Raw genomic sequence first — 25,834 nt, forward strand, 5'->3', positions numbered from 1 at the left:
TATCAAAGAATTGAAAATAGAAAAAAGATTACAATATTGTAATTCATCCTTCAACAATGAGCCAAAACAGGGCCAAAATCAAAATGAGCCAAAGCAGGGCAATAAAAGAAAAGCCAAAACAGGGCAAACCTAACTACTGAGAATCCTTTTGAGTTATAAAAATATTCATAATTATCTATTCTATTCAAAATTTAGTTTAAGACGTTTATTGGCTCCTAAGAATTTAAACAAAGACCTATTTTCTTTGCAGTGATAGAAGAAGAAACAGAATTCGATGGCACAGTTTTCAGAAATCTCACCGTCCAAGTTTTGGCAGTCAGACTGTTCACACTACAAACTTGTCTGTATGTCAGTTAATGGTACTACAAAAACTGTCATTGTGTAAATTAACGGGTTTAATAGAAAAATACTCACAGAATCGTTCTGGTTGGAGCTGGACAGTTCCAAGGTTCATGAAACGACACAAAATTCCAAATTATCAAGAAAAGAACGTATTTGGAATTCCGTTACTTGTAACCCTTCAGAGAACAGGACAGCCATTACCACAATGCATGCTGTATGCAATGAGATACTTGCGTAAAAATGCTGCAGATGCTATTGGAATATTCAGGAAGGCAGGGGTACGATCAAGAATACAGAAGTTAAAGAATGAAGTAGAAGCTAATCCAGGTATGTGTTAACAGGTCATGTCAAGTAACCTGTCTAATTAGACCACTACAAATCTAAAAACCTACTTATATAGACTAACACCAATATCATAAGCTTTTTTAATAAACTTCAGCAAATATTATAATCTAGTATATAGTCAAATTCTATTTTAAATAGTCTTAATGTGACTGTCACATATCTGTAGCCAGGGGTCTGGACAAACCCCTCTTAAAACCAAAAAGGAAAGTTGAGATGTAGATAGAAGTTTGAATTTTAAGGTCAGAGCGTCATGAACCCATAAAAATTCCCATCAGAGACATCCGGGCTGGAGGCCTGTGTCACTAATTTTACAAGGTCTTTATATAGCCATTAGAAAAAGAGCACCTTTCATGTTAATATTGTATTGTCCCAGATAATCGTTTGTTGTTTAATATATGTAATGCTTTGCAAGTACATGATAGATGTTTTTATATGGAAATAAATCCTAATTACAATTTAAGAAGAGGAATAAAAGTGAATACATGCTTTTTCATGAGTTTCTAGAAATTTGATTTATCAGCTTAGCTAAAGTTTATTACATCAATTCTAAAGGCAAGCTGCAGGATTATAAAAAAGTATTAAGATTTTGATTTTATAATTCATCTTGCTCACAATGCTATCAACAAAAGATTTATTCATCGCAATATCTAATTGCAGAAAAGGCACCAATATTCACATGTATTATACAACTTTATCAGGGGAAGACTTGTTTTGAAAAAAAAGTTTCTTTGTGTACCTGTAAAGGTCAAAGTTTCTTCAAATCCCATTCTAATTGAAAAATGACGCAGCATTTTAAAAATATTTCTAGTATTGAAATGGTTTGATGTGTTTTGAAGCATGATGAACATTTAGAAATGATATTTGGAAGATGTTTGTGTTACAGAAATGATTGGATCCTGATGTTATTTTAAACCTTTATGTGTCAATTGTCCTTTAACTCTTTAACTGATCTACTCAAAGGTGGTTTATGATGCTCAGAGTATAAACATCATTTGATTAAAATTGTTTTTCCGTAACACTTTCGAAATCGATACTTTACTGTCGTTGAAAATTAACGGAATATTATAAAATTATAAAAACAGCTGCCTGTCTCAGGTAGACAGAAATTGAATTTTCCCATTTTCATTACTTCTCAGCTGTAAAATTCACTGAAAGACGTAATCGATTCTAACTCGCGGCCATGAAAAACAACGAGAAAAGCTTATTTAGACTTGTAGCACTCAGCCTACACATAGTTGACTTCTGAAAGAAACCTGATTACAGCTATATTGCAATGATTATGATGGCGCTGTTAATTTTATTACATTTATTGATTTTCACAAGTTCAGCCAAGTGTATCGACCAAATAACAATAGAAGTAATTAAGTAGGGCAAATAACCCAAATTAACTATTAATTGTATTAATCATGTTGGGTAGAGATAGTTCATATTTTATTCATAAACCATATTTACATTATTAAGATGACATCAGTTTCTAAATGTATGGCAAATTTAGAAAATTTCTGATCAAAGACTGATTGGAATCTATATATATCTATTTTATTCAACAACAAAAATTGAAGCTAATATTTTGCACCTGAAAAATCCTTGAAGAATATATAGGGAGTAAAATTCAGAGTATATTGAGCCTTTTCCAGGGATAAATGTATAAAATGGCAGACATCGTTTCCCTTCTTATAATAAAAAACTAGATTATCACCCTTATTTTGTTAAATTGATTTCTACAGTTGATGATTTTCAATTTTTCAGATACTATAGATTTTGACGATCTCCAGGCCTATGATGTAGCTGATTTGTTGAAACAATACTTCCGTGAACTCCCAGAATGTCTAATGACCAACAAGTTGTCAGAAATTTTCCTGAATATATTTATTTGTAAGTCATCCTCCTTTCTGTGTAACTTATAAAAAATGGTGTTATGAAAGTATCTAGTTTGATATTATATTCATAAAATTATAAAAATGGTGTTATGAAAGTATCTAGTTTGATATTATATTCATAAAATTTTTAATAATTTTTTTTCTGTCCTTGATGTTGTATAACATTTAACACTTGATGCAGTTGATGTGCTTTGTATTTATTGGAGTAGAATTCCCAGCGTTAATGGGAAAATTACGCAGTCATTCGTAACTAGAATTGTTTGTTTCCCTGAATGAAGTAGTTGGAGACATCACTGCACATCCTGTCGACATTTTAACTTTGGTTCACAGCATTATTTGACATTGATTTCATCAGTTTAAAAACAATATTACAAAAAAATATCTGTCAGTACATCTAACTTGACTTCGATTAAATTGATTTTGAGAATAATTACATATAGATTATACATTTGTAGTGTTTACTTGGAATCATACTGAATATGCATGTGATATAGGCCATTGAACAGTAGACAATATTATTGATCCTGTTTTACAGATTGTCAAACATTCATTTTTTCACTCGGTTATGCATTAGACATTTCAGTTATTTTCACCATTAAAAAAAATTATATGTAAATAGTGTTCCCCAACTGACCCTAATGTTTCTATGAGAATTTCTTAAATAACTTTTCCCAAACATATTAGTAGTTGTAACAAGTAACTTATAACATCAAAATACATAACAGAATTAAAAAAAAAAACAAATGTGAGAAACAGTGTCACATAGTTCATGGACAAATTGCAAATATCAGAAGTTTTGTTAAAGATGTATGTGTAATACCTGAACTGGATTCTGTGAAAACATTATTATTGCTTAATACATCAGCTACAAAATTCTTAAAAATAGTGTCGATATTAATTTCTTTAATAGTTTAATTATTTGGATATTGTAGCTCTACCAGTTGAATCTAGATTAGAAGCTTTGCAGGCCACAGTTATCCTATTACCTGATGAGAATCGTGAAGTCCTCCAGTCATTATTGTACTTTCTGGCTGACATATCAAAAGACGCATCAGAACATCAGATGACAGCTAGCAACTTGGCAGTCTGTTTTGCACCATCCCTTTTTAGTCTTAATGGTGCCAAATCTTTAACAGGAAGTCCTAGCCCTAGACGTCCACGAAAAAATCTTGGTGTTCCTGATGCAAGGGAACTACTGGAACAGAAAGCTGCCCATGAATGCCTAACCACCATGATAATAGACTGCAAACAGTTGTTTACAGTAAGGAATCCATCAATATATATATAATACATCATTTTATAAAATCATCACTAGTCAGAAACAATTATTCCTTTCATAATTTTGTTGCCACTGGACGTTAAGCAACCAACAATCAATCAATCAATCCTTTCATAATTTTGTAAACGATATCTAAAATCAATTAAGTAATAGTTCGGGAAACACTTCCATTTTTTTCTAGTTTTTTTTTTTTTTTTAATGCAATATTGAAGTTTTTACTCTAGAACACATGGTTTAACGATATATAAATATATGTATTGATAATCTATTTTGTAGATATCTGAGGCTACTATGAGTAAATGCAGGTTTTCATACATAGAGCAAGGTGATCCCATCTCATTACAAGAATTTAACAACAACTCATCAGAAACTGAGCCAGGTTATCAAGCCTTTGTAGAAAACTCTATACAAGGACTCTTGAAGGTAATTTGATTAAAATTTAATTGATTTGATTTGCGTGTACCAAATATTGTATGCAAAAAGTAATTAGCACTATCCATCATATTTGAAGTTTTGTTCATAAGTTAATGCAGTAATCCTTGTATTTACCATAGCATGTAATGTCAGGGAAAATGACCATTGATTACAAATTACAAAATGTTTTTCAGGAATCCCATGACAAGTTTCGAGGTTGGGTATCTGTTTCAATATCAGGTGATGTGGATGTTTCCTTCAAGAAAGTAGGAGATGGCCATCCACTGAGATTATGGAAATGTAGTGTGGATGTGGAGGCACCTCCTGAAGTAGTCCTGGAGAGAGTAAGAGATGAAAGGTAGGTGGAATAACCCTTTCTATTCCATTTCCTTATAAAAAAAGTGGCAATAAATGTCACAGGAAGGCATCATATTAAGATTAAATATGATATTTCGTTGGTTCGTGAAATATAAAGTTGCCTAAAATGATATCAATTTTATAATTAAACACTAATCTTATATTATTTCATGGTAGGTTTCCCAATTTAAATCCATGGTTAAAGATGATTTTATGTATTGCAGACATATCTGGGATGAAGACTTATTGAAGTGGCATACAGTAGAAAAACTTGACGACCAGACTGATGTGTTCCAGTATGAAAGGAATTCTTTACCACCTCATCCAGCCACCGACTTCTGTATACTCAGGTAGATATTCAAATATAATTCACAAGAAATTTTTTTTTTAGAATATTATTAATAATATATAATTTTTAATTTTTTTCTGAATTGTTCAAGTTTCTTCTTTAAAAACAAGGATTGAAAATTTATGAATTTCTAAATGCCATTCATTTTGTGGATGTTTCCTCAAAGAGGAGGTTTTTGTTTGAAAAGGGCAAAAAAGTCTAGTTCGTATCATATAAAATGAACTAGGACTACACAAAATGTAATTGATTTCTAATGAATATAACATTTAATTTGCTTGATTTATCATACTTTCTTATTCAAGATTAATGTATTAGTTAGATTTTTATGAGTTGATATTTCTGTTGTTGTACTTCATTTTATCATGGATTTTATATGAGAAATGTAAATTTTGAGCTATATAGTTTATATGATATAGGGGAGATAACTCTATTATATTATTTCTTATCTAAATTTTCAGAGGCTGGAGGACAGATTTACCAAAAGGATCTTGTGCCTTAGTCTCTACATCAGTGGACCATCCTAAAGTAGAGGTCCAGGAGGGTATACAAGGAGTTGTACTGGCATCTCACTTCCTTATAGAACCCTGTGGGACTGGAAAATCTAGAATTATACATATGTCTAGAACAGATCTCAGGTATGTGATTGATTGGTCAAATACTGTAACTGTAATAATTTTATATAAACAACTTAGAAATTAGGGTATAACTGTCTACTTGTATCTTACAAAAATACATCAACATTGTTAAATAAAAAATATCATTAGTGCATTTACTGCTACTAAAAGGGACCAGAAATGATTATAGCCCATTTTTGAAAGTCACATCAACTTGAGAAAAAAACTTCTATAATCTTGGCATGATGATGTAACACTGACAAAGATTTTTTTTTAAATTGACAGAAATCCTAAGAAAAATAGGTGTTGAGATATATTTTTCACAGAATTAAGTGTCATCAAAAGCTTGCAACACAAATATAAAAATGTTTTAGTCAAGAGTTCAAGATGTAAATATATGCCAGTGGTATTTTAGTTTTGTTTTAAATAGAAAAATCCCTTACAGTTATGGCAATATTGTTAATATTTGGCCCATCAAATTCACAAAATGAATAAAACAATTCAGCTGATCTTATATATACATCTTTGACTATTATGTGATAAAGATTAATATTAAAATGTTAAAATACATGTACTAGAAATGAAAAATCTTACTTTCAACTCCACTTTTGTATTTCAGAGGAAGAACTGCAGAATGGTACAAGAAGTCATATGGTCATATTTGTGTAAGCCTTCTAGAAAGGATCAGAGAGTCTTTCAAACAGGATACAACAGGACCAGAATCTGTCGTATAACTATGGACTACAATATAATGTTTTAACCATCAGTTATATCTAATAAAAGGAAGTGCCGGACAATATCTAATAAGCAAATAACTGAACTTATATACACATGAACTTGCCAAGTCCATCAAGATATTTTAAATACACCAGAAATGAATAATGTAAAATGCAATAAGCAAGATATTACAGTTTTGAGTTTTCAGAATTCCAGATAAAAATACTGGAATTGGAAAATCTTATTTAATTATATATTAATTCAGTATTTATAACAATGTATATTAAGTAACAAACAAAACATTGTTCAGCATTTATAGTGCATTTATTCTGTGCCATTTTCATTTTACCATCAACAGTTATCAATCACTTATTTAAAATCACAAATAGTCATGAACTTTAGAAATACAAAGATGGGTTCAAGCTTTTCTTGGGCTGTAGTTGCACATGGCTTTAATGAGCACTTCTTTAGGTTCTTAGATAAACCAGAATACCTCTTATTTTATTTTAAATGGCCGTTAAAGCAGTTTAAAAGTTGGTTGGGTGTTGACTCAAATCTTGATAATGAGATTAGCTAATGGGAGATAACTCTATGAACAGATGGTGCTAGTCATGTTTTTTTTATTTTGTAGTCCCAAATGTTTTTACTTGTTTATTAAATCCATAAGTTACCTCTAAGTCGGTTCTACAAAATTACTGGCTTTTTTCCTTTAATTGCATAAAAATTAGATGTTTTTCTTGAAGAGAAGAAATGTAGCATATGTCAGTCATTATCCATATTTTGAGGTAATACATCTTTTAAAATATTTTATCTACTGTTAAATATGTATGCTTTTCACAAATATAAGTCAGATATATAATGAAATGTATACTTTTGTTGTTAATACCTAAGTTAGGTGTAATGTACTATTGTTATGAAATGTATATTTTAACAGTGCAATCTTTAATTACAAAGTTATATCTTGTAATAAAAAGGTATACATTTTATGACAATGTTAAATGTAAATATATGGTCTATGTATATTGGATCTTGTCATTGATATTTGTGTAGATTTCCTTGAGAGGAAATGTACATTTCATTACCTCAAACTTATATTTCCATTATTCCAACTATTATTGTTATTCAAATGTTCATAAGTAAACAAACTGTTAAGAAAATGTCAAATTAAAATATATAAACAAATAGATTGCCTTTTATTTTTATCTTGCCAGTTAATAATGTCAAGGAAGTTGAGACAGCTGTTATTTTTCTGGTGTAATTTTAACATCACCAAAAACAGCTATTGGAAAGATATGACCATTTCAGAATAAGTACTTCATTAGTTGATTTTAACACAGGTTGTGAGTTTGAGTCCTGCACATGGCAGGTGCGTGCGACTTCAATCTTAATTGACTAGGATTTTAAGTAATCCTACCTAAGGTTGTGGTTCTCTCAGGCATTGCGGCTTCCTCCACCAATAGAGTTGAACTACTCAGTTATTCTTATTTATACATGTTTACATATCAAGTTTTTTTATGAGATAAGTTTATGAAGAGTACATAATATATGATAGACTTGATATTTGGTATGTTGATGTTGCGCTAACATCCATACATTTTAGTTTTAAGTTCAATATGATGCTGCATTACTGTTTTTGGAGGATGAAAGATTGCATAAAGAGAAATCAAATCCATGTAGTTACTAGGTGATCCAATGCATTTCAGTCGTCTTCATCACTAATGGTTTTGGAGCACACACACCATAGTACAGTGAGATCAATTCATTCTTTCCAAATACTATCCATTTCGGTGTTAAGCAATTTATACTAAGATATTTAATTAACAAAATGTTTATTACCATACTAGTCAATAAAACCATTTTACAAAAAAAAAAATGAAACAAGTTGCAGAAAGTAATGCATGATGTATAAATCTATCTATTCTATCTACAATTATGGACACAAGGGAGATTATTCAATCATTACAGAAGGAAAGCAGTTTTTACATTTTCACTTCTTCAGTGTTCACTTCTTCTCAGTCTTGCACCAGGGACTAGAATTTTGTATTAGCAGCAATGATAAATATCTTATGATGAATGATGGATTTCGGGAAAGCTATTGTATAAGAATCTCCACTGGATATTGACTCTACTGATTTGAAATAATTTGAGAATTGTTCAATGTAAAGTTTTCTGATCAGAGTTTTGACAAGTTATGGGTGATATTGATGAAATATATAACAGTCAATCTTATTTTTTTTTTTTTTTTTTTTTTTTTTTGCTTTCAAGTTCTTATTTAACAGTTGTATGACTGAAATTAAATAATTGACAGGTTTTGCACAACACAAAGCAGCCACCATTTAACATTACATCAACACATAAAAATAAGATGATGTGGTATGATTGCGAATGGTACAGCTCTCCACCAGGGACCAGATGCCGTAGAAGATTAGCTTCTATACTAGGTCACCATACGGCCTTCAACAATGAGAAATACCCATACCGCATAGCAAGCTTTAAAAGGCCCAGAAATGACCAATGTGAAACATCAAACAGCCTGATATACGTATAAAACAAATCTGATCTATAGCAACAAACAACAACAGCACCTGACTGGGAACAGGCACATATCCACATTGTTTTATATCTGCACAACTAAATACCAGACCTATAAAACATTTCTATATAACACCACCAGAAAAGTCGTAAATACATTAATTTGTAACAGCAGAAAGCTTTAAACATCCAGGTATGGCCTCATAGTTATGTTATTGCCTTAAGCGTAGGAGGTCATGAGCTCAATCCTCAGCTTTGAAGATTTTAAAATTTGTATTTACTGCTTCTTCAGTCAATAATGTGTATTCAGAAGTGAGAGCAAAGGCCTAGTCAGCTAGTGCATTAGAATTTGACTACCTTCTGTCTTTCAAAAAGCAGTATATATTCATATCTTACCAATCTGTATGTCTTGAATATTATTAAAATACTTGCAAATGCATGTTCAGTAGCCCTCAATTTATCAATTAAATTAATACAGGTTGTTGTAACATTTCTTTGCAAAAAAAAAAAAAAATACACAGCAGTAATAAAATTTATCTGCAAGAACTAAATACAAGCAATAATAATATAATAATAAGATAACAAGGTACAGCTGATAAAATAATTAAAAACTGCACATACATAACAAAAGAATTCTGAAAAAGAGAGGGCACCTAAACTAGTCCAATTGGATGTGGGACATATAAACAGTCTATGTTACCATGTATGCAGCTCCATAAGCCCCCTTTCTAAATCCACCTCTGACAACAACTAAGGCACATACATGATCAGTATATAAACATAAAAGCACGAGCCTATAAGTTAAAGAAGAGATAGCTCATAAGTGATAATGCACATATACAAGCATTGTAAACAGGAAGAACTAAATAGAATCATGAACCATATTAAAGCACACCACCGATAATATATTGGTTATCAAATGTAGCACTAAATGTTCAAAGTTGGTACAATAGATTTCAAGAAGTTAAACCCTTATATTATAACTGTTAGGTTATAGGGTTAACAGGAGGCATATTGGCACCAGATAACCTTCCGATTTCCTTCAATACTTTTTAACTGACACAATGACATCTCTCTCTGGAGTTATTTAGCAGCTTGTTTGGTAATTTGGCTGAATACTTAAATGAGTTGAGACCATGACTGTGTCCTATCACACATTTTTTTTTTATTTCTGAAAGAATAATAATTATGTAAAATCTTGGAAGTACAATGATTGCTAAACGATAACTTTGTATACTTCTATTGCAATCTTTTTTTAACCTTACATGGTTAACACGATTTTAATAGAGGTTACTAGTCAATAATTCTTATATGATTTGCATATCTATAAATACTTGAATTGGATTGGTCAATTAGAATTTTTCTGTTGGTTTACACTTCGATAAACCATGTTACCGAAACTACTTTCGTAATCTATTCATGCGCGATACACATGCTTGCAGGGATCCCGGGAATTTAAGCAAATTGAGATTAAAAAAACAAATGCATAACAGTTGTTTCTATTCTAATGTATTTATAACAAGAAATGAATAAAATAAATGCACTAAAGCTTCGAAAATGTATAAAATTAAAATTTAAATAAAATTCCGCGAAATTTCATGAATGATTTGGCGAGTTTACGTCATGGCAAAACACGACGTCATACGAATGAAAACTTTCAAGGGAAAGATTACTTCGTTACTTGTACGCTTTCAATTCGGATAATATCTAAATAAAATGAAGTTTTGGAGGTAGGTGCTATTTCATTTTAGATTCCGTTGCATTTATCGAACATTTATGGATTTTAGAAAGTCAATATGGCGGCCAACTCCTTAGTTACGACCTGCCAATTGTTCATTTGATGGTAATTATAGTAGCCTTTACACAAAAAAATGTTAATTAAAAATATTTGGCTTAAGAATTATAAGGATTAAACACATTTTTTTCTAGAGGTTATTGATGTGTAAACCGGGTCTCTAACTCACAAACTTTACATAAAAGTCCTTCGGACTTTTATTCAGTTTGTGAGTTAATCGCCCCGGTTTACACATCAATAACCTCTAGAAAAAATGTGTTTAATCCTATATTACTTGATATTAATATACCGGGTACTCTGTCATATACTCCAGCATGCTCTGTCATTTTCACTTTTAATCTTTTATTTCAATCAACACAAATATGCCATACAATGAGCAGTAGTTTAAGTTGAATATCAGATGATATACGAACAAATAATAGGAGCTTTATTTTAGACTTTCCTGGTCCACAGTCTATCCCAAAACAGATTTAGTGATAACATGGTCATGTGCTTTTTCTGAGTCTAGGGTATCATAAAATTGTTGCTTTGTCAATGTTAAACAAAGATTTTCAAGTTCGTTTGCAGAAAGAAAAATTAAATCCTATAGCCACTTACTTTTTGTTAATATTCAAACCTCTTAGCTACCTGATGTGTGTACATTCTTTAGATCCTATCTGTGTCCATTTCAAGCAATTCATTTAATAATAATGCATGAACATGATCGGATATTCAATTAGCTAGATGGTATGTCTGTATTACCATATATGCCAAGAAATCCATTTTATTTAAAATTGTTCAAGTTTCTGAAAGAAGGCACGTACGTGTATGAACAAATAATGTTTTTAGACAAAGGGAAACAATTCAACGCGGTTCCACTTCTTCTCACCGAGCACACGTGGAGTACAAAGCAGGATTTATATTCATATCACATATCTAATATGCCCAGAATCTGATTTTCTCTTTAGGTTGATTGTAAAGATTCACCAATTAAAGCTACATGGTTTATTTATAAGTTGAAATTGGCTTTGAACTACCTTTCAAAAGCTTTGAGTACTCGTAGATCGGTGATTTTTGTCTTTTGCCTTTTTGTTAAGTTGTTTTTGTGCTACGTTCCCATCTGATGAGTCGAACCCTTTCAAACTGATTTTAGATTTTGTTTTTATGTTGTGCTGTTATACTTCGTACTGCACTGTCCCATATTAGAGGGAGGGTTGAGCACCATCAATCATGCCTAAAGCCCTCTTATGCTTTCCGCCTATCCTTAGTCAAGTTCAAGTTAGCATAAATCAGGCCGTTGGTTTTCTCTTTTCGCATTTCATGTCGAGCCTTGTTTTGGGATTGGTTTTGTTCATATAGTTGTTTACGTCACTGGTGGATAGATTGCATGCAACCAAACCACATTTGATTTTAATATCAAACAAGTTCAGTAGTACATTTGAATATGCAGTAAGATCTATGCTGAACAGAGCATTGTAGCCTTGACATTCGTTCAAGTTTCAGGGTTAGAAAATTTTACATGACCGATGGTCTAGAACTTGGTGATGTTTTGGGTTAGATAAGAGTCATTTACCAATCCGCATTGCGTGAATTCTAATCACTTGATATAACTTAACAACGTATTTTATAGGAGTAACACGACGGGTGTCACATGTGGAGCAGGATCTGCTTACCCTCACGGAGCACCGGAGATCACCAACGGTTTTTGCTCAGTGTTGCTCAGTATTTAGTTTAATATGTTTTTTTTTGTGTACTTCTGTTGGTCATTTGGTCTTTTTCTTTTTTAGCCATGGCGTTGTTAGTTTATTTTCGACTTATGAGTTTGAATGTGCATTTGGTATCTTTTGTCTCACTTTGACAGGTTACTGCGTAACACAGTATCATCATTGGCACAGCAGTTCAATGTACCACGTGAAAATGTACTGTTATGGTCTTTTAGCAGCTTATAGGTCTTCAACTGTTTCGGTTCTTAACATCCTTGGCTTTCAAAAATTTTCGGCTTTGAGCGTTCCTTATGAAGGTAAATCCAGAAAAGCGCTTCGAACGAATGACATTTATAACGTGTTGTTTTCGTATTTTATAGCTTGGAAACTAAAGCTTGCATGGGCAAAACCGTTGTTGCCATACTATAAAGGTTTTTATCAAGATGAACACAAAGAAACAAATCTTATCCAAACATTCAATTTTCAAATTTGCTCTTAAAAAAAAACTATTAAAAAACGGTGTCCAAAATATGTAAAATTTCCTACGTTGACCCCTTGGAAAGTATAGGAGCATTATCTTTCTACCCAAATTTAATTGCAGAAAACTCAAATTCAACTTCCAATGAAGTTGATAAAGTGTGTTTTTATATCTTATTTATTTTGTGTGTTTGTTATCCATGACATCATTATTTTAGAGCTAAATTCTTGCCATGTACTGGTTCGTATGTCTTTTAAGTTCTGCAAATTGAGATTAAAAAGGTAGAGGTGAAAAAACTAGTTAAACCCTCCACATTTTCATGTGCTTTCCATATGTCAGTGGAACTTCATCAGAAGTTATCGTATGTCATATATTATTGTTGTTTTGTTATTTGTGGTTGTAATGGGGTGTTAATGACAGATAATTATGTCTTCTGCTTAATTTATTTACAACTTCGAAAGACTTTATATACTTTAGAGCTTGACATAATTTATAGGCAACTGCTAATTGTTGAACACTCTATGATGATTCCTTGATCTTTTTTGTTATTTCTGTTGGTTGGTTGCTGTTTCAGTAATGTATTACCCATATCTCAATTTTGTCATATTTTGGTAAATGATACAAAGAAAACCGTTTGTTTTTTTAAAAGAGTTAAACACATTGATTAAGGTCCCATTTGTTTTTAAGAGAGGAACACGACATAAACTATGAGACGTATACTACATGAAAATGAAAACTCTCTGAAGTAAAATCAGAAAATAGATTATTTAAAATAAATATTTATCTCCAAGTACATGTATGTATGTATGTAACTTGGGTATTTGTAATTTTTAAAATCTAAACATCTTGAGAAATAAAATTAGTCAAGGTAGAAAACATTCAGGTATTGTTTTTAGGAAAATTTACTTTCAGCAGTAATATTTTATCATATTTTATGTAATTTTTACAGGTTAGCCTCCATACATATCAAATAAAATAGAAACTTCTACTATTTTGTATGGAACGCCATAGCTGTCTTAGGTGGCATGTGCTATTATATGCTGTGGATATTGCATTATATGATGGTGCTTTTTTATTATATGATGGTGCTTTTTTATTATGTGACGGTGCTTTCGTATTATACGTTGGGGCTTTTTTATTATGTGACGGTGCTTTCGTATTATACGTTGGTGCTTTTTTATTATGTGATGCTGCTTTTTATACGACCGCAAAAATTAAAAATTTTTTGGTCGTATATTGGTATGACGTTGGCGTCGTCGTCGTCGTCGTCGTCGTCTGGCGTCGTCCGGCGTCGTCCGAAGACACATTGGTTTTCGCACTCTAACTTTAGTTTAAGTGAATGGATCTCCATGAAATTTTACCATAAGGTTCAATACCCCGAAAGGAAGGTTGGGATTGATTTTGGGGGTTATGGTACCAACAGTTAAGGAATTAGGGGCCAAAAAGGGGCCAAAAATAAGCATTTGTGTAACTTCCAGACAATAACTTGTGTGTAAGTGTATGGATCGCTCTGACATTGTACCACAAGGTTCCATATCAAAAAGGGAAGGCTGTAATTGATTTTGGGGGTAATTGCCTCAAAATTTTAGGAATTAGGGGCCAAAAAAGGGGCAAAAAACAAGCATTTTTCTAGTTTCATGACAATAACTTGTGTGTAAGTGTTTGGATATTTCTGAAATTGTACTACAAGGTTCCATATCACAAAGGGAAAGCTGGAATTGAGTTTGGGGGTAATTGCCCGAAACGTTTAGGAATTGGGGGCCAAAAAGGGGCCAAAAATAAGTATTTTTCTAGTTTCCAGACAATAACTTGTGTTCAAGTGTATGGATCTCTCTGAAATTGTACTGCAAGGTACCATACCACAAAGGGAAGGCTGGGATTGAGTTTGGGGGTGATGAATCATAAGGGGGCTCAAAAAATTTGGGGGGGGGGGGGTTTCTTTTTTTTCTTTTTATCTTTTCTTTTTCTTTTAAAATTTTCCATTTTAAGTTGGTTATTTCTGATTAATATTTAAAAGCAAATAATAATGATATGGTAGGAGATACACACCAAACAGGATGTGTAAATTATTATATAATAAGTATTGTGCAATAGCAAGAAATTTTCAATTGCACAGTATTGCACAGTAGCAAGAAATCTTCAATTGCACAGTATTGCGCAATAGCAAGAAATCTTCAATTGCACAGTATTGCGCAATAGCAAGAAATATCCAATAGCACAATATTGCGCAATAGCAAGAAATTGTCAATTGTACAGTATTGTGCAATAGCAAGCAATATTCAATTGCACAGTATTGTGCAAAAGAAGATACTTCGTATAAATTGCTTATTTCTTGATCAATTTCAATGGGGTTTTATTCTTGAATTCTTGGGGTTCTTTAATATGCTGAATCTAACCATGTATTAAGTTTTTGGATTTTGGGCCTTTTTTTTTAAATTGGTCCACATTGAGGTCCAAAGGGTCCAAAATTTAACTTTGTTTGATTTCATCAAAAATTGAATTATTGGGGTTCTTTGATATGCCGAATCTAACCGTGTATTTAGATTCTTAATTTTTGGTTCCGTTTTCAAATTGGTCTACATTAAGGTCCAAAGGGTCCAAAATTAAACTTAGTTTGATTTTAACAAAAATTGAATTTTTAGGGTTCTTTGATATGCTGAATCTAAACATGTATTTAGATTTTTGATTATGGGCCCAGTTTTCAAGTTGGTCCAAATCGGGGTCCAAAATTAAACTTTGTTTGATTTCAACAAAAATTGAATATATGGGGTTCTTTGATATGCTGAATCTAACCATGTATTTAGATTTTTGATTTTTGGGCCCCGTTATCAACTTTGTCCACATTGAGGTCAAAAGGGTCCAAAATTAAACTTTGTTTGATTTCATCAAAAATTGAATTCTTGGGGTTCTTTGATATGCTGAATCTAACCATGTATTTAGATTTTGGATATTGGACCATAATAGGTGAATGTCCAATTTAAAATTTTTAAGTTCTTAGACCACATTCATTCTGTGTCAGAAACCTATGCTGTGTCAATTATTTAATCACAATCCAAATTCAGAGCTGTATCAAGCTTGAATGTTGTGTCCATACTTGCCCCAACTGTTCAGGGTTCGACCTCTGCGGTCGTATCAAGCTGCGCCCTGCGGAGCATTATATTTATTATGTGATGGTGTTTTTTTATTATAAGATGGTGCTTTTTTATTATGTGATGGTGCTTTTTTATTATGTGATGGTGTTTTTGTATTATAAGATGGTACTTTTTTATTATGTGATGGTGCATTTGTATTATATGATGGTGCTTTTTTATTTTATGATGGGGCTTTTTTATTATGTGATGGTGCTTTTTTATTATATGATGGTGACTTTTATTATGTGATGGCGCATTTGTATTATATGATGGTGCTTTTTTATTATATGATGGGGCTTTTTTATTATGTGATGGGGCTTTTTTATTATATGGTGGTGCTTTTTTATTATGTGGTGGTGCTTTTTTATTATATGATGGTGCTTTTTTATTGTGTGATGGTGCTTTTTTATTATGTGATGGTGCTTTTTTATTATATGATGGTGCTTTTTTATTATTTTATGGTGCTATATGATGGTGCTTTTTTATTATATGATGGTGCTATATGATGGTGCTATATGATGGTGCTTTTTTATTACATGATGGTATTTTTTTTATTATATGATGGTGTTTTTTTATTATGTGATGGTGCTTTTTTATTATGTGATGGTGCTTTTTTATTATACGATGGTGCTTTTTTATTATATGATGGTGCTTTTTTATTATATGATGGTGGTGCTTTTTTATTATATGGTGGTGCTTTTTTATTATGTGATGGTGTTTTTGTATTATAAGAGGGTGCTTTTTTATTATGTGATGGGGCTCTTGTATTATAAGAGGGTGCTTTTTTATTATGTGATGGTGCTTTTTTATTATATGGTGGTGCTTTTGTATTATGTGATGGGGCTTTTGTATTATAAGATGGTGCTTTTTTATTATGTGATGGTGTTTTTGTATTATAAGATGGTGCTTTTTTATTATGTGATGGTGCTTTTTTATTATATGGTGGTGCTTTTTTATTATGTGATGGTGCTTTTGTATTATGTGATGGTGCTTTTTATTATGTGATGGTGCTTTTTATTATGTGATGGTGTTTTTGTATTATAAGATGGTACTTTTTCTTATGTGATGGTGCATTTGTATTATATGATGGTGCTTTTTTATTTTATGATGGGGCTTTTTTATTATGTGATGGTGCTTTTTTATTATATGATGGTGCTTTTTTATTATGTGATGGCGCATTTGTATTATATGATGGTGCTTTTTTTATTATATGATGGGGCTTTTTTATTATGTGATGGTGCTTTTTTATTATATGATGGTGCTTTTTTATTATATGGTGGTGCTTTTTTATTATGTGGTGGTGCTTTTTTATTATATGATGGTGCTTTTTTATTGTGTGATGGTGCTTTTTTATTATGTGATGGTGCTTTTTTATTATATGATGGTGCTTTTTTATTATATGATGGTGCTTTTTTATTATTTTATGGTGCTATATGATGGTGCTTTTTTATTATATGATGGTGCTATATGATGGTGCTTTTTTATTATATGATGGTATTTTTTTTATTATATGATGGTGTTTTTTTTATTATGTGATGGTGCTTTTTTATTATGTGATGGTGCTTTTTTATTATATGATGGTGCTTTTTTATTATATGATGGGGCTTTTTTATTATATATGGTGGTGCATTTTTATTATATGGTGGTGCTTTTTTATTATGTGATGGTGTTTTTTTATTATAAGATGGTGCTTTTTTATTATGTGATGGTGATTTTTTATTATATGATGGTGCTTTTTTATTATGTGATGGTGCTTTTGTATAATGTGATGGTGCTTTTTTATTATATGGTGGTGCTTTTTTATTATGTGATGGTGCTTTTGTATTATGTGATGGTGCTTTTTATTATGTGATGGTGCTTTTGTATTATAAGATGGTGCTTTTTTATTATGTGATGGTGCTTTTTAATTATGTGATGGTGCTTTTTTATTATATGATGGTGCTTTTTTATTATATGATGGTGCTATATGATGGTGCCTTTTTATTATATGATGGTGCTTTTTTTATTATATGATGGTGTTTTTTTATTATGTGATGGTGCTTTTTTATTATGTGATGGTGCTTTTTTATTATATGATGGTGCTTTTTTATTATATGATGGTGCTTTTTTATTATGTGATGGTGTTTTTGTATTATAAGAGGGTGCTTTTTTATTATGTGATGGGGCTTTTGTATTATAAGAGGGTGCTTTTTTATTATGTGATGGTGCTTTTTTATTATATGATGGTGCTTTTTTATTATATGATGGTGCTTTTTTATTATGTGATGGTGTTTTTGTATTATAAGATGGTGCTTTTTTATTATGTGATGGTGCTTTTGTATTATAAGATGGTGCTTTTTTATTATGTGGTGGTACTTTTTTATTATGTGATGGTGCTTTTTTATTACGTGATGGCGGTTCCGGTGATCAACAGGAAGCGTGGCGTGTATTTGAAAACAGGTACGGACCAATTGCTAATAAAATATGAAAAAATCTTAAATCAAGAAAATCAAAACTTTAAAAGTTTTTAGGGATTATTTTGTTTGAAATAAAAAAAAATCAATTGAATATAATTGATAAATAAATATAGTTTATATCATTATTTCTTTGTATGAGTCATTTTTAATAAATGTCGAATTTTCAGTACACCTATGATATTTGTTTTAAATTTTTGATGGAAACTCCAGTTGTATGTTTGTAGAATTTATGTTTTTAAACATCGATAAATCAACATGATTTAAATCCATTTTGATAATATTATTGTATTCTAAATAAGATTTTTGCGTTATGTGAGTATAGGGTCATTTTTACAAATTTCAAATGACTTTTTCCCCGTTTTCTGATTGGCTTGCAATCTGTAAAAAGAACTATTTTTGAATGTTGATGAATGACGACTCTAACGAACAATCATAGTCTTTTTCATTATTTTATGTAACTTTTTTTCTTCTTACTGAATTGAATCGGCGTACATGAAATGTGTTTCTATCCTCTAACCGATACTAGATCGCCCGTTAAATTGTTTTCCTGTGAGTATGGAACTATGTTTTTGTATAAAAGTTTAGAGAAAAGAAAATGCAAGACATTAAGCGAAAAAATTAAGTGCATACACCCTGGGGAAAAATAAAAAATCATTTCTTTTATCGTAAATTTTGGTATTAAGCTTTCCGTTAAAGATAAAGATATCAAGATCCAGGAAAGGGCAATACTCATTGTTAGCATTAGCTTTATTTAAAGTCAGTTAAGCAGGGTTAATCTCTTTATTGTACATACTCAATTCGTCATTATTGACAGCCAATATATCATTCAAATATCTACAAGTGTTATTAAATTTTGTATCAGATGTTGTTTCGATGGGTCTTTGCTGATTTTAGTCATAAATTGTAACTCGAAACAATACAGAAACAGGTTTGCAGAAAGTGGTGCACAGTAAAGTTCCCATTGGAATTCCGATAACTTGGCGATATACGGAATCTCCATAGCGAACAAAAAAATAAGAACGTTTATCGAAAGTTTTAATATTGGAAGTACATCATATTGAGATGTACAAGGACCAAATGATTGTATAACATTTTTTGTAAAGAGGTCATACATGTATAGCAATAAAGCCGACAAAAAGGTTTGTTTCCATGTCGGTTTCATCTCTTCATAAGTTCAATGGTCTTCATTATGACTTCATTGATTGTAACAGTAAACAATTTGTACATGTGAAATTGAAGTTATGGAACGAAATACTGTAACTTCTACTCTTCTAATATTTTTATCATGCTCGTTGATCCCGCTATTTTCATTACGGATATATCGCCGAAAAAAATGCCGGGTCAGCGGGTGGTCCAATTCCTGTATATTGATAAATTCATTTATCAATTATATTTAATTGATTTTTTTTTATTTCAAACATAATAATCCCTAAAAACTTTTAAAGATTGTGCTTTATTATTATGTGATGGTGCTTTTTTATTATATGATTGGGCTTTTTTATTATATGATGGTGCTTTTGTATTATAAGATGGTGCTTTTTTATTATGTGATGTTGGCTTTTTATTATGTGATGGTGTTTTTGTATTATAAGATGGTGCTTTTTTATTATATGATGGTGCTGTTTTATTATGTGATGGTGCTTTTTTATTATAAGATGGTGCTTTTTTATTATGTGATGGTGCTTTTTTATTATATGATGGTGCTTTTTTATTATGTGATGGTGCTTTTGTATTATGTGATGGTGCTTTTTTATTATATGATGGTGTTTTTTTATTATGTGATAGTGCTTTTTTATAATATGATGGGGCTTTTTTATTATATGGTGGTGCTTTTTGTATTATAAGATGGTGCTTTTTTATTATATGATGGTGCTTTTTTATTATGTGATGGTGCTTTTTTATTATGAGATGGTGCTTTTTTATTATGTGATGGTGTTTTTTTATTATATGATGGTGCTTTTTTATTATGTGATAGTGCTTTTTTATTATATGATGGGGCTTTTTTATTATATGGTGGTGCTTTTTGTATTATAAGATGGTGCTTTTTTATTATATGATGGTGCTTTTTTATTATGTGATGGTGCTTTTTTATTATGAGATGGTGCAATTTTATTATGTGATGGTGCTTTTTTATTATGTGATGGTGCTTTTGTATTATGTGCTGGTGCTTTTTTATTATATGATGGTGCTTTTTTATTATGTGATGGGGCATTTGTATTATATGATGGTGCTTTTGTATTATATGATGGTGATTTTTAATTATATGATGGTGTTTTTTTATTATGTGATGGTGCTTTTTTATTATATGATGGTGCTTTTTTATTATGTGATGGTGCTTTTTATTATGTGATGGGGCTTTTTTATTATATGATGGTGCTTTTTATTATGTGATGGTGTTTTTTTATTATGTGATGGTGCTTTTTTTATTATAAGATGGTGCTTTTTTATTATGTGATGGTGCTTTTTTATTATGTGATGGTGCTTTTTTATTATGTGATGTTGCTTTTTTATTATAAGATGGTGCTTTTTTATTATGTGATGGTGCTTTTTAATTATGTGATGGTGCTTTTTTATTATATGATGGTGCTTTTTTATTATGTGATGGTGCTTTTTTATTTTATGGTGGTGCTTTTTTATTATGTGATGGGGCTTTTGTATTATAAGATGGTGCTTTTTTATTATGTGATGGTGCTTTTTTATTATATGATGGCGGTTCCGGTGATCAACAGGAAGCGTGGCGTGTTTTTGAAAACAGGGACGGGCCAATTGCTAATAAAATATGAAAAAATCTTAAATCAAGAAAATCAATTAAATCTTTTAAAGTTTTTAGGAATTATTATGTTTGAAATAAAAAAAATCAATTAAATATAATTGATAAATGAATTTATCAATATACAGGAATTGGACCACCCGCTGACCCGGCATTTTTTTCGGCGATATATCCGTAATGAAAATAGCGGGATCTACGAGCATGAGAAAAATATTAGAAGAGTAGAAGTTACAGTATTTCGTTCCATAACTTCAATTTCACATGTACAAATTGTTTACTGTTACAATCAATGAAGTCATAATGAAGACCATTGAACTTATGAAGAGATGAAACCGACATGGGAACAAACCCTTTTGTCGGCTTTATTGCTATACATGTATGACCTCTTTACAAAAAATGGTATACAATCATTTTGTTCCTTGTACATCTCAATATGATGTACTTCCAATATTAAAACTTTCGATAAACGTTCTTATTTTTTTGTTCGCTATGGAGATTCCGTATATCGCCAAGTTATCGGAATTCCAATGGGAACTTTACTGTGCACCACTTTCTGCAAACCTGTTTCTGTATTGTTTCGAGTTTCAATTTATGACTAAAATCAGCAAAGACCCATCGAAACAACAGCTGATACAAAATTTAATAACATTTGTAGATATTTGAATGATATATTGGCTGTCAATAATGACGAATTGAGTATGTACAATAAAGAGATTAACCCTGCTTAACTGACTTTAAATAAAAGTATTGCCCTTTCCTGGATCTTGATATCTTTATCTTTAACGGAAAGCTTAATACCAAAATTTACGATAAAAGAAATGATTTTTTATTTTTCCCCAGGGTGTAAGCACTTAATTTTTTCGCTTAATGTCTTGCATTTTCTTTTCTCTAAACTTTTATACAAAAACATAGTTCCATACTCACAGGAAAACAATTTAACGGGTGATCTAGTATCGGTTAGAGGATAGAAACACATTTCATGTACGCCGATTCAATTCAGTAAGTAGAAAAAAAGTTACATAAAATAATGAAAAAAACTATGATTGTTCGTTAGAGTCATCATTCATCAACATTCAAAAATAGTTCTTTTTACAGATTGCAAGCCAATCAGAAAACGGGAAAAAGTCATTTGAAATTTGTAAAAATTGACCCTATACTCACATAACGCAAAAATCTTATTTAGAATACAATAATATTATCAAAATAGATTTAAATCATGTTGATTTATCGATGTTTAAAAACATAAATTCTACAAACATACAACTGCAGTTTCCATCAAAAATTTAAAACAATTATCATAGGTGTACTTAAAATTCGACATTTATTAAAAATGACTCATACAAAGAAATAATGATATGAACTATATTTATTTATCAGTTATATTTAATTGATTTTTTTTATTTCAAACAAAATAATCCCTAAAAACTTTTAAAGTTTTGATTTTCTTGATTTAAAATTTTTTCATATTTTATTAGCAATTGGTCCGTCCCTGTTTTCAAATACACGCCACGCTTCCTGTTGATCACCGGAACCGCCATCACATAATAAAAAAGCACCATCTTATAATACAAAAGCCCCATCACATAAAAAATAAACACCACCATATAATAAAAAAGCCCCATCACATAATAAAAAAGCCCCATCACATAATAAAAAAGCACCATAATATAATAAAAATGCACCATCATATAATAAAAAAGCACCATCACATAATAAAAAAGCACCATCATATAATAAAAAAGCCCCATCACATAACAAAAAAGCCCCATCACATAATAAAAAAGCACCATTATATAATAAAAAAGCACCATCATATAATACAAATGCACCATCACATAATAAAAAAGCACCATCGTATAACACGAAAGCACCATCACATAATAAAAAAGCACCATCATATAATAAAAAAGCACCATTATATAATGAAATATCCACAGCATATAATAGCACATGCCACATAAGACAGCTATGGCATTCCATAATTTTGACTTTCAGCATATTAGATATTGATTAGCTACATCCGTGATTATATTTGATAAATATTTACAATTTGTTTTCTCTCTGACACCGCTCCCTTTTATGCTGCTTTGTACTTTATTTGTTACCGATAAAACGGTCAATATTCTTCTTCCTGTGTTTGATTTCATGGCTTCATAAATTATTGCTGCTGATAAAAACAATGGATAAATTATCCGACTTATTTGTCTCATGATGTAACCTATTATTGAGATGGTGACTGGATCGCTGTCATAGATTTTAACAGTAAGTAAGATGAATCATGCATGTAAGACTGTCTGACATGTAGCTCACTAACATCATCTGCTGTTTCATTGTCCCATAACATACCGAGTAGCACGTTGATTAAAGCGTTTTGTTAATTAAGGAACAGCATTCGTAAACATTTGAAATATTTTAGAATCCTTTTTTTTCAGTATATGTTTGAAATCAAATAATGGATATTCGTGGTAAATATATTCTTTCTGTTCCAGACGTAAGCGCATGCAGAGTAGACGTGACAGAAGACTGATCCGGTATAGTAGAAGATGGACACAGTGGCTAATTTATTTAATACTCACTGTCAGGTTCATCTAGATAGCTTGTTAGAGTACTTCTGCGTTGACCATGATCAGCTGTGTTGTCAATATTGTCGAAAAGAACATTCATCATGTCGAAACACCATGTCGCTTACTTTGGCGTCAGAAGGTATACAATTTTCACACAAAGTTTCCGACTGCACGAAACAACTAAAGACATTTGACAGTACTTGCCAGGATATTATCAATAACAGAGATCACTGTGTCGCCACCTTAAAAACAGATGTTAGAAGATTGAAAGAAACTTGGTCTAAAAACTGTAGAGTCGATGAAATAGAAAACAGCTTAAATGAAAAATTAGAAGATACTTTGAAAAAGCTTTGGAATGAAAAACAATATGCTTATCATTTGAAAAGGGAGTTAGAATCAACCTATGATAAAATAGTATTTACAACTACACATGGGACGAACGAGCAAGTTTTCATATTGATTCATACATTTGACTTGGAATTGAAGCAAATCGAAAGCAACATAAGAAATGCTATAAAAAGTCTGAAAAATATTACCATCTTAGTAGAAGATTGTGGAAATAAAAAAGAAACTTCAAAGATGATCACTGTTCTAACGAGTCCATGTGAAATAACCTTCAGGTCTGCGACATTAATTCAAGCACAAGCTCCTTCACAATCGGCAGCAACACTTCAAGTGTTTCAATATCATTCTAGGATTGATGTTACGGGTAAAGCTATAACTGGTATGACTGTCATCGACCAAAATGTTTTACTGCTATGTGACTATAAATACTGTGGTAGTGAAACTGTTTCGGCATACACTGACACAGGGATATTATTGAACACAATCAAGATGCCTGCTCCAGTATGGGATATTGCCATGATCCCAGGTTCTTGTAAAGCAGTTGTAACGTTTAATAGCAAAATTCTCGGCTTTATCAATACAAATAAACTAATACCAATGAAGAGCAAAACCGTATTTGGGGCAAAACATCTTGCTGGTATAGCTGCTTCTCAAAATGAGATAATGGTCGGTGATATGGGAATCATTCACTTCTTAAACATACACGGACAACATCTTTGTTATTTGAGAATCTGGGGTTGGGCGCAGTATCTTAGTTTTGGAAACAACAACCGTTTAATATATACAGATCATGATTCTATAAACTGTATAGACCTGGGTGGCAGTGACATTTTTAAAATTCAAATACAAGGAGAAAATATGCACAGACAAATTGTGCAGGATCTGAGAAATAACATCTACGTCACAGGACGTGGCACTAACTCAATTCAACGTTTGTATGCTGATGGAACATTAGACCGTCTTGTTGTGGATGTTTATAATGGAATTAAGGACCCTTTAGCTATCTGTTTCAACACAGACTATGACAAGTTATACGTATCAAACAATGGAGAAAAATCAATACTAGTATTTAGGTGTAATTAAACAATGAATCGTGACTGGGTTTTAATTGATTCTGCATTTCTAAATGTGTTGCTTCATTTAACTATTAAACCTATTATGTAATAATACCAGTACATTGCGTGTTATTTGCATGGTCGTACTTGCTTTCTGGCATTGATGAATGTAGTAAATCTCATACTATATACTTACTGCATACTACACAGTATAGTCCAGACAATTCAGTACAATCTGGGCAAATAATGATACGAATCAGACAATATGATCGACCAGACTATACAGATAGGGTCTATTCAGACCATATGGTCAGTCATACTATACACGGGTACAGCTCAGATCATATTGGTATCACTGTACATAATTATCATATTTCCTGCTATTAAATAAATGAATTAAAGAGGTAGGAAATAAAAAAAACTATGCACGCTTTACAAAGTGTATTATATATTGAATTGTTTTCACGTTTAGAAACTTGTATTTACAATTTTGTCTTTCCAAAAACCAGTAGGTAAACAATTTTGTCTTTCCCAAAACCAGTAGGTAAACAATTTTGTCTTTCCCAAAACCAGTAGGTAAACAATTTTCAACTGAAGGTAAAACACAGATCACTATATTAAAGACAATGAGTGTGCCACGTACGGTCTGTGTTTTTGCTACTTGTTATTCTGCTTTGTATCGAGCTGATGGGTTAAGCCCTTTTAATCTGATTTTCATAGTTTGTTCAT

At 31.3% G+C, this 25,834-nt stretch overlaps 2 protein-coding genes across 7 annotated transcripts in view; both read left to right on the plus strand.

Moving 5' to 3' along the window:
• Positions 1–7,481, plus strand: part of LOC127715253 (rho GTPase-activating protein 7-like) — a 131,273-nt gene extending 123,792 nt beyond the window's left edge. For all 6 annotated transcript variants that reach the window (XM_052221271.1, XM_052221272.1, XM_052221276.1 and 3 more), the window contains 8 exons: positions 251–669; positions 2,437–2,562; positions 3,500–3,828; positions 4,123–4,269; positions 4,455–4,618; positions 4,842–4,967; positions 5,425–5,601; positions 6,200–7,481. In XM_052221271.1, coding sequence (XP_052077231.1) covers positions 251–669; positions 2,437–2,562; positions 3,500–3,828; positions 4,123–4,269; positions 4,455–4,618; positions 4,842–4,967; positions 5,425–5,601; positions 6,200–6,314 — 1,603 coding nt within the window. In that variant the 3' untranslated portion in view covers positions 6,315–7,481. The remainder of the gene's footprint in view (positions 1–250; positions 670–2,436; positions 2,563–3,499; positions 3,829–4,122; positions 4,270–4,454; positions 4,619–4,841; positions 4,968–5,424; positions 5,602–6,199) is intronic.
• A 15,719-nt stretch (positions 7,482–23,200) lies between these two features.
• LOC127715848 (uncharacterized) lies at positions 23,201–25,240 on the plus strand. The gene is made up of 2 exons (XM_052221979.1): positions 23,201–23,403; positions 23,631–25,240. Exon 2 carries the CDS (start codon positions 23,685–23,687, stop codon positions 25,131–25,133), a length of 1,449 nt encoding a protein of 482 aa, XP_052077939.1. The 5' UTR covers positions 23,201–23,403; positions 23,631–23,684; the 3' UTR covers positions 25,134–25,240.
• The last annotated feature ends 594 nt before the right edge of the window (positions 25,241–25,834 follow it).

Source organism: Mytilus californianus, unplaced genomic scaffold (assembly GCF_021869535.1).
Source record: "Mytilus californianus isolate M0D057914Y unplaced genomic scaffold, xbMytCali1.0.p SCAF_9, whole genome shotgun sequence".
Lineage (NCBI taxonomy): Eukaryota > Metazoa > Mollusca > Bivalvia > Mytilida > Mytilidae > Mytilus > Mytilus californianus.